The following is a 9,860-nucleotide window of genomic DNA, read 5'->3' on the forward strand; positions in this document are numbered from 1 at the left end:
CTAGCTACTTGGGAGGCTAAGGTAGGAGAATCACTTGAACTCAGAAGGTGGAGGTTGCAGTGAGCCAAGAGTGTGCCACTGCACTCCAGCCTGGATGACAGAGAGAGACTTTGTGTCAAAAAAAAAAAAAAAGAATAATAAATACAAAATCAAATAGGCTCGCACTTATTAGGTGCGGGACCTAGGGTAAATCACTCAATCTCTTTAAGGCCTTAGTTTCCTTTTCTACATACTGAGGATAATAATAGCATCTACCTTATAATATCAGATAAGATAATCCATACCAATATCAACTAATCAGGACAACTATACAAACTGGACAAAATATATTTTAAAATATCAAAAAATTAAAAGGCGACAAGTTACCATACCTGAAGAAAAGACAGGCTCCAAGGGGGAGAGCTCTATATTTTAGAGTAACGATTATTTTGGGAGGCATGTGCCCCTTCCATAAGGGGCTGCTGAGTAAGCTGAGAGTCTGGATGTGCTTTTAACAGAATCCTGGACTGGGGGGACCAGGATAGGAGTTAGTACCACCAAAGAGGTAGGGCAGCTAATGATGCCACCCTTTCCTCTTTGGGTTGGGACGATGGAGGGCTATGACCTAATATAACTGTAAATCCTAAGTAGGCAAATACACTCAAGTTAGAGCTCAGCTTGAAAATATATCAGTACCAAAAATTAGTGATTTTAGTTTGCAACTGGCAGAAAAAAATTTTCTCATAGAAAATAACATCTTCTCCTTCAGATTAGTTTCACAAACTAGAAGTACAATGTCCAGTTCATAATCAAAAGTAGCCAGACATAAAAAATGACATCAGAGCATGAATGAAAACTAGGAGAAAAAATAGACAACAGAACAGGCTTAAAAGAGCTCGAGATATTTAAGTTAATTGAGGCCTTACAAGAACCATACATGCTCAAAAGAGACAGAAAATAAGATTGAGGATTGTAACAACTGAAAATTAGACAATGAACCAAACAGGAATTTTTGATTTAAAAAAAATTAAAAGTGGTTGGGCTGAACAGATTAAATATAGTTAAGGAGATAGTTATTAACTTGGAACAGAGATCAGAAAAAAGTAGCCAAAATGAAGTAAAACTTAAAAGGTAACAGACATAGAAGATACGATGAGATGTCTAACATACATGTAATTGGAGTGCCAGAAAGAGAGATGAGGGGATGAAGGAAAGGCCATATTTGGAGACAGTGGATGAGAAGTTTACAAAACCAAGGAAAGACATATTAAAGAACACCTACTACTCCTAAGCAGGATTTTTAAACATCACAAATTATCTAGATCATATTAAAACTGCAGAAGACCAAAGTCAAAGAGAAAACCCTAAAAACAGTTAGAGAAAAAAGACATATTACTCACAAAAGAACAACAATTCAGAGTGATAGTTTACCTCAAAAGAAACGATGTCTCAACCATGCTTAAAACATATTAAGTGCCAACCATTCAAAACAAAAATATCCTTCAAGAAAGAAAGCATAATGAAGACATTTGGAGACAAACAAAAACTGAGAAAAGCTGTCACAAGCAGGTCCTCACTAAAGGAAAGAGTAAATGATGTTTTTTCTGGCAGTGAAAAACGGATTCCAGAAAAATGGTCAGAGAGGGAAGAAGAAAGTAAAACAAAAATGGTAAACATGTAGAGATCCAACTGAATACAGACTTTAAAAATAGTAATAACTGCATGTCCTTGGGTTGAAAATATGTTAAGAATTAAAATATACTATTACAACACAAATGGTATGTAAATTGGGGGTGGGGAGTTAAAGTAGTCCATGGACTTTGCAATATATAGAAAAGATTTAACGTGTCAATTTAAAAAATAAAAAATAATGGCCAGGTGCAGTGACTGACGCCTCTAATCTCAGCAATTTGGGAGGCTGAGGTGGGAGACTCACTTGAAGCCAGGAGTTTGAGACTAGCCTGGGCAACACAGTGAGACCCTGGCTTTCCTTTAAAAAAATAAAAGGTAAAAAAAAAAGTACTGGTTAACAATATAATTTGATGAGTCAAAATGCATATGTAATGTCCAGAATAACCACTAAAAGAATAATAAAATGAATATAAAACTTCTAGCTAATAAAGTCTAAAAAAGTGTAACTTAAAAAGAATTATTCCCATATGCCACCAAAAAGCAAGGAAGGCAAAATAAAAAGAACACAAGGTAGCTAGAAAAAGTATAAAGCACTTAATAAAAGAGCAGATTTAAATCCAAGTCACATGGACATTAACTAAATAATACAATTAAGAGTCAAAAATTTTCAAAATTGAATAAGAAAAAAGTCAATTGCCCGGGTATGGGGACTCACACTTGTAGTTCCAGCACTTGAGAGGCCAAGGTAGGGGAATTGGTTTAGGCCAGGAGTTTGAGACCAGCCTGGCCAATATAGTAAGACCCTGTCTCTATTTATAAAAAACAATTAAATTAAACATTATAAAAAGGAAATAAATCAACTATCTGCTATTTATAAAAGACATCTAAAACATAAGGATACAGAAGAGTTGAAAGTAAAAGTATGAAAAAGAGATACCATAAAAATACTAACCAAATAAATCTATTCTAACCGTAAGAATGAGACAAAAGCAATTCTGGAAATATATGTGAATATTTCATAATGATAAAATGCTCAATTCACCAGGAATATATTACAATTATAATGCTATATTATTAGGATTGTTTTATAAATGCAACTTCAGGTAAACACTTGAAAATCAGTTACTATAAGTTACCACACTAACAGGATAAAAGAAAAATCACTATTACATTGATAAAAATGGAAAAGCATTTCTTAAAAATTCAGCATCCAAATATAATCAAAAACTCTTGGCAAACTAGGAATATGAACTCCTCAAAATAAAATAAAATGAAAACAGGCAAGGAGAACAAAAATTTAAAAAAAAGAAAGAAAAAATTTTACAAAAATCACCATACTTAACAATGAACAAATGTTGAAAGTCTTTAAGACTTGGGAAGGGATAAGAGAATGTACAATTGCCACATCAATTCATAATTGTATATGAGGTCCTAGCCTGTCAAGAAAGGCAAAGACAATTTTTAAAAGCATAAGAATTAAAAAAGAAATAAACTGTCAATATTAGCAGATGATATGGTTGTGTATGCAGGAAATAAAAAGAAGAATTTACAGATAAATTACTACAATTCATTTCTTAAGTTAGCTACATTCTGGATACAGGTGAATATATAAAACAACTGTATTTCTACATCCCAGTAAAAAAGAAACAGAAAATGAAATTTTAAAAAGACATAATATACAAGAGTAAAAAAATATGAAATACCTAGGAATAAATATAATAAATGAAGCTTAAAACCTCTACACAGAAAACTATAAAACATAGAGAAAAAATTTTAAAGATCTAAATAAATAAAGGAATATACCATGTTCATGGACCAGAAGACTTGATACTATAAAGGTAAAAATTTTGCCCAAATTTATTAACAGACTCAATGTAATGTCAATCAAAATCTCAATAGTTTTAACATCTTTGTTGCTGCTGTTGTTTTGTTTTGGTGAGACTTTGCAAGCTGATTCTAAAATACAGATGGGTCCAACTTACAATGGTTCGACTTACAAATTTTTTTTTTTACTTCATAATGATGCGGAAGCTATACAAATTCGGTTTGCTCCTTGACTTACAATAAGGTCACATCTGGATAAACTCACTGTAAATTGAGGATATTTTAAGTTAAAAAATGCATCAATATTTTCAACTTACTGAAACATAACTCCACTGTAAGTAGAGGAGCATCTGTATTGTGCTCAAAGAATAGTCAAGAAACCTGTAGAGAACAAAGAACAAGATAATAGAACTTGATCTACTGCATATAAACTCTTATGATAAAAGCACAGTACACAATTACCTATGTAACAAATCTGTGCATGTAACCCCTGAATCTAAAAGAAAATTAAAATAAAATAAAACTACAGTGTGGTGTTGGTGCAAGAATATACTAATAAACAAAAGAAATAGACTAGAAAACCCAAAACAGACCCACACACATATGGGTACTTGATTTATGACAAACATAGCTCTACAGAACAGTGAAGACAGAATAGCCTTCCCAATAAATCATGCTGGGGCAAATGAATGTCCACAAAAAATTTAAAATACAATACCTAACCCCTACTTCACACAATATGCAAAAATTAATTCCCAGTGATCTGTATATGTTAAGATGGGAGTTAAAACTGTTACATTTCTAGAATATAGAAGAATGTCTTTATAACCACAGAGCAGGAAAAGACTTATTGAACAGAACACAATAAAATATTAACCATAAAGGAAATGGTATTTAAAAGGAAATGGTATCTAAAAAGGACTTAAGGAATTTTAAAAATTAAGAATCTCTGTTCATCCTTTACAGAGTAAATAGGTAAGGAACAAATGAAGATTTTGCCACCCGTGTGTAACAGCAGGCTTATACCCAGAACATATTTTTTAAATTTCTACAAGTTAGTAAGAAAAAAGCCAATCCAGTCGAAAAATGGACAAGAGACTTGAACAATCGTATCTCAAAATATTCCAAGTGGCTAATAAACATACGGAAAAACGCTCAACTTCATCAGTCAGGAAAAAGCAAATTAACCCTGCAATGTGATATTACTCCAAAACCCCAACAATGGCTAAAATTACAAAGACTGAAAGTGTTGACAAGGATACATGACGGAACAAGGGAAACTTCCATATGCTGCTGGTGGGAGTATATTGGTACAACTACTTTGGAAAACTGGTATCATCTACTGAAATTGATAATACATTATGAGCTAGCAATTCCTCTCCTGTTTATAGAGCAAATAGAAACGTATGCCCACAGGCACCAAGAAACATGCCCCAAAATGACCACAGCCACATTATCCATAATGCCTCCAAATGGACCATCCAATGGGCCACCAACAATACAGTTGATAAAGAGATGAATAAATTGTGGTATACTCATAATTTTCTACACAGAACAGAAAAATGAATGAATTACAATCACCAGCAACAAAATGAATATCACATACACAAGGCTGAGAAAAGAATCCAGACACAAACGAATATATACTCTATAATTCCATTTCATTTCTTGCTTAAAAAAAAAAAAGCAAAACCAAAATATAGTGTTTAGGGATATGTTCTTTGGAAAAACTATAAAGAAAATCAAGGAGGTGTTTACAAAAAAACATGAGGATAGTCTTTATCTTTGGGGGAGGTGACAATGATTGGCTGAGAATCACAAGGGGGCTTTTGGCACATTAGCAGTGTTCTGTATTTTTTATCCTGGTGTTCTATTTTTTTTATCCTGGTGTTGGTTGCCAAGTGTTCACTTTGTAGTAGATCACTGCACTTTGCATCTGATTTCTGTAATTTTATGTATATGCATGAAATCTCAGTCAAAGGGGGTTAAATAAATAAATCAAATGCATCCACAATGGAAGACTTCATTGCACGAATGCCTATACATGTTGCTTGGAATCAGGAACCTAGAATATCTTAATTTTTTTAAAATGTTAAATGTCCTCAACTTTGACCCATTGTTTTTTATAGCTTTCTGTGCTAATCTTTCCAAGCTCCCTGATGACCACACTTTGAGAGCACTCCTGGCCAGTTCACACTGAGCAAGTTTCCCTACTCATCTGTCATCTATTTGCTGGGTGTATGTACACCGATCCAGATAATGTATATTATGTAAAGGTCTTGAGATCTTCCAGAAAATCTCCAACAGCTGATACCTAACACTTACTCTTCCCTCCTCTCCTCACAGGCAGATCTTTTTCTTTCTTCAGTTCTAAGCTCAGGGGTCACTTCCTCAAGGAATCTTTCCTTTGCCTCCACCTCCAAGACCCCATCACTTAACTGGGACTAACAAACAGCATGTTCCTCTTCTTACGATATTTGTTCTGATCATTCTCAGTTTGCCCCCATCCATCCCTGGGAGGCTGATCCCAAGAAACTACATCACCAGGACTCTTTCCAGCTAGATTCTTTTTTTTTTTTTTTTCCTTTTCTAGAGATAAGGTCTCACCATGTTGCCCAGTCTGGATTTGAATGCCTGGACTCAAACAATCCTCCAGCCTCAGCCTCCCTGGCAGCTGGGACTACAGGCATATGCCACCATGCCCAGTTCCTTAGCTGGCTTCTATTGGGTTCCAGGGATGGGAGGCAGTGGCAGAAGCTGGGAGGGTGGGAGAAGAGAGAAGTCAGGGCATGTACTCCCCACTCCCTTGCTGCTATAGTCTTGTGATTTTACAAGTGGCTGCTTCTCTCCAGGCTCAAGCTCCTCTTCCCTGGCTCCAGCTCTCACAGACTCCTGAAAGTCCTGCCTCTGGTTTGCCTTACACCAGTTCAAATAACCATGCCTCTATTTTTCAAAGCTGTCTTTTCACTCCTCTGTCTTCACTTGGATTCTGTTATCTGCTGGGACTCTGTAGAGTCGCAATTTTACTTTAATTTATGTGATTATTTCATCAATACCTGTCTTCTACTAGGCTTGAGCTTCACAACATTAACACTTCTAGAAGTTGCCAACAAATATTTGTTAAATGATTTAGTGAGTTAGTGAATGAATGAACTTACATTAGAATCGGAATATACTACACATTGTATAACATTTCTAAAATGTTCCTGCTACATTTGACATGGCACCAATGTATTAGACCAAACATTTTACCTCTGTTGCTTGAAAATAGCCTTTGTTGTCATGAATATTTTTACTCATGTAAATGATTTCAATTATTCCATTAATAAGTGCAATCGCTGTGATTTCTCAATTTACAAGATGTAATTTTACCTAAGTGAAATAAGTCATTGATGACAAGATGAGATTTCAAGTGGACCGTAGTCAGTTATAGCTCTAAGAACCAGTAGGAACACAATACAAATGTTAAGCAGAAAAAGAAGGCTCTGAATCCATGAATTTTTCACATCCTATTACAAATGACACAGGTAAATGAATACTTAATGCTTACAAGGTGTAGGAGGGTTAACTGCAGAAGGAAATGTTCTCTTTTTACTACAATAAATTATCTACTCTATGTTGTTGTCCTAGGCTTAAAGGACAATGTGGGCCGGGCGAGCTTGCTCACGCCTCTAATCCCAGCACTTTGGGAGGCCAAGGTGGGTGGATTATTTGAGATCAGGAGTTCAAGACCAGCCTGGCCAACATGGTGAAACCCCATCTATTAAAAATACAAAAAAAATTAGCCGGGCGGGTTGGTGCGTGCCTGTAGTCCCAGCTACTCTGGAGGCTGAGGCAGGAGAATCGCTTGAACTCATGAGAAGGAGGTTGCAGTGAGCCGAGGTCGTGCCACTGCACTCCAGCCTGGGCGACAGAGCAAGACTCCGTCTCAAAAAAAACAAAAAAACAACAAAAAAGGGACAATGTGGGCTGATTCCAATATTAGATATGTAAATTACATATTAACATTTAGAGTTAGATAACTTCTACAAAATGAACTGGAAAATCCTGGTATCAGATCACTAGTCAGTATTTCCAGAATGGGGTCTGGAGCTCTGCAGATTTATCTTTTCTGGTAGAATCAAGATCCTTCAAACATACCAGTATACATTGTACCACATGACACTTGAATTTTAATCTTGAGAACATTAGTTTATAAATATAATCATAAGTAAATACATATATCAAGAATCTTTATTTCATAGCACAGCATTTGAAAGCAACAATTTACCTATTGTGCAAACTCCAGGTGATATATGAGGTTGATATAAGCTCAACTCTGAGGAGGGTCAAAGTTCATCTCTTTTCTGCAGTCTCCTCCCTAGTGAAACCTCTACTATTTCTTTGCCTAACTTTTTCACTGTAAAAAGTATTCCAGTTCTGTTCATTCTAAATAACACAGAGAGGGAAAAGGTCCAATTTCTCTAGTATGGTATGAGTTCGAGATTATTTCTAATATGGCACTACTTTGGATATGGGTCTGACTGATCTTATTATCCTGAATGATATGACATGGCTTCAGCAACAATTACAATAATACCTTGAAGGGAAGGGGTTTAGGGAAGAAGTGATTGAGCAAAAATAGTTAAAATGCAGTTATACAGCCAATTATTTTTACAACTAGAACCAGAGAACTTGCTTTGCTTTATGTCTAATTAGGTGAAACAAAAAAATTCCTGTTTCCTTATTCATTCTCTTCCGTCATAACTCATATAGGAAATGACCACATGAGTTCCTTACTGATCGCTTCCCTGGAAACAAAAGAGCATTTTATACCTGATCCTGCTGTTGCCAGTAAAGAAAGTGCAGTAAAAATTAACCTTCTTCTATCCCTCTTTTCCATTTGGAAAACAATATTTTTAAGGGGGGGAGGGGAAGGGAATGCTGCATTCAATTTATCGGGGATAATACATTCCCTCCGCCCCAGACTCACTCTTTTCCATTCTCCTCAACATATCCACTTAAAGAGCGCTCAGTACGCTAAGGGCCCCAAAGCCTGACAGAGTCAAAAAAAGAAGCATCTCTGTCCAACCTGAACATCACGACTCTCGATGCCTCGCATACAACGAGGCAGGGCGGGTCGCCCAACCCCAGGGGACCGGGCGGCGTCTCCGGAGCCTGCAGCCCAGGGCTGCGGGCGGCGCCGCAGCGCTCCCGGCTCCCCTCCTGCAGGGATCGGCCACGGTCCTTACCTGCTAGTCCGCCGCCGCCGCCTCCATCGCCGGCGTGGCCCTTCCTCCGCTGTAGGATGAAGTATGGGTTGGCCCTCTCGGTGATCCACAGCGCGTTGGCCAGCAACACCTCCTCCGGGTTCACCCACATGGTCCTGGCCGCCGCGGGCGGGCGCACAATGGGCCTGTGGGTAGGGTCCTGCACCCACCACCGCGACAGGCGCGCACTCCTGGGCACACGCGCGCCCGCCCGCCCGTCCGCTAGGTGCGGCGGCGGCGGCGGCAGGCGACTTCAGGGGGCGGCCCGCGGCGCCCGGGCCACAACAAAGCCCCAGCAGGCGGCCCGGGAGGACGGCGAGGACGCGGGCGCGGCAAGCAGCATCCTCCCCGCGGGGTCGCCGCCCCGCGAGAGCCCGCGGCCGCAGACGCCCGGGCCTGGCGCTGTGCAGCCCAGCTCCGGCCCACGGCGGCGGGAGGAGCGGGAGGAGGAGGAAGAGGAGGAGGAAGGGGGCGGGAGGAGGAGGAAGTGGTATAGCTCAGTCCCGGGATCCGGCTCGGCGGCAGGCAGGGCTGCGGGCCATCCGAGCGGATTCGGCCCCGCGGTCAGGGCCAAGCTGGGCTCCGGCGCTGCTGCTCCCGCGGCGCCGACCGGAGCTCCAGAGCCCCTCCCGTCTCTACCTTCTTGAGCTCCCGAAGTCGCCGCGCCTTAACGCGCCGTGTCGGGGCCGCAGGCGCCACTAGGGAAGCCCAGCTCCCCGCTGGAAGGACGCTCCGGACACTGCGAATGAATGACGACAACGCGGCTCACTTGGAGCGGGTCCGGGTTTGCGCGGACTCGGTACCACCGCGGGCTCTGCGCGCCAAGCTGAGCAGCTGTAGCTGGCTTCGGGGGAACCTTCGGGGGAAGCTCCTGGGGACCGTGTGCCAAGCACTGGGCCCGACGCCCATCCCAGCAGGGAGGACGCAGCCAGCCTGCGTGGGTGCGTGTGTGCTGTTTGTGTTTAAGGTTGACGCTCTATGGGATAGCGCCACCCCTTTTCCCAGGAAAAGTGTTTCAAGGTTCCAGACCTGGAGCTCGGTTAGAGACCCGGGTCGGAAGCCAACGCAGCCAATGGTCGTCAATGTTTTTGTTTCCTGCATCCCCAGGGCAAGTCATGCGCTAAACTTGTCACCGCTTGTGACCCCTCCCCCTCTCCATTCCATTGTAATTAAAGT

General features: G+C 40.2%; 1 protein-coding gene across 2 annotated transcripts in view; it reads right to left on the reverse strand.

Moving 5' to 3' along the window:
- Positions 1-9,296, reverse strand: part of TBC1D9 (TBC1 domain family member 9) — a 135,149-nt gene extending 125,853 nt beyond the window's left edge. Inside the window, exon 1 of one of the 2 annotated variants that reach the window (XM_032147584.2) lies at positions 8,667-9,296. In XM_032147584.2, coding sequence (XP_032003475.1) covers positions 8,667-8,796 — 130 coding nt within the window. In that variant the 5' untranslated portion in view covers positions 8,797-9,296. Of the gene's footprint in view, positions 1-3,752; positions 3,797-8,666 lie in introns of those variants that run through there. The other variant, XM_058436773.1, reaches the window with a different exon arrangement.
- Between the last annotated feature and the right edge of the window lie 564 nt (positions 9,297-9,860).

Source organism: Hylobates moloch, unplaced genomic scaffold (assembly GCF_009828535.3).
Source record: "Hylobates moloch isolate HMO894 unplaced genomic scaffold, HMol_V3 SCAFFOLD_3, whole genome shotgun sequence".
Taxonomy (NCBI): Eukaryota; Metazoa; Chordata; class Mammalia; order Primates; family Hylobatidae; genus Hylobates; species Hylobates moloch.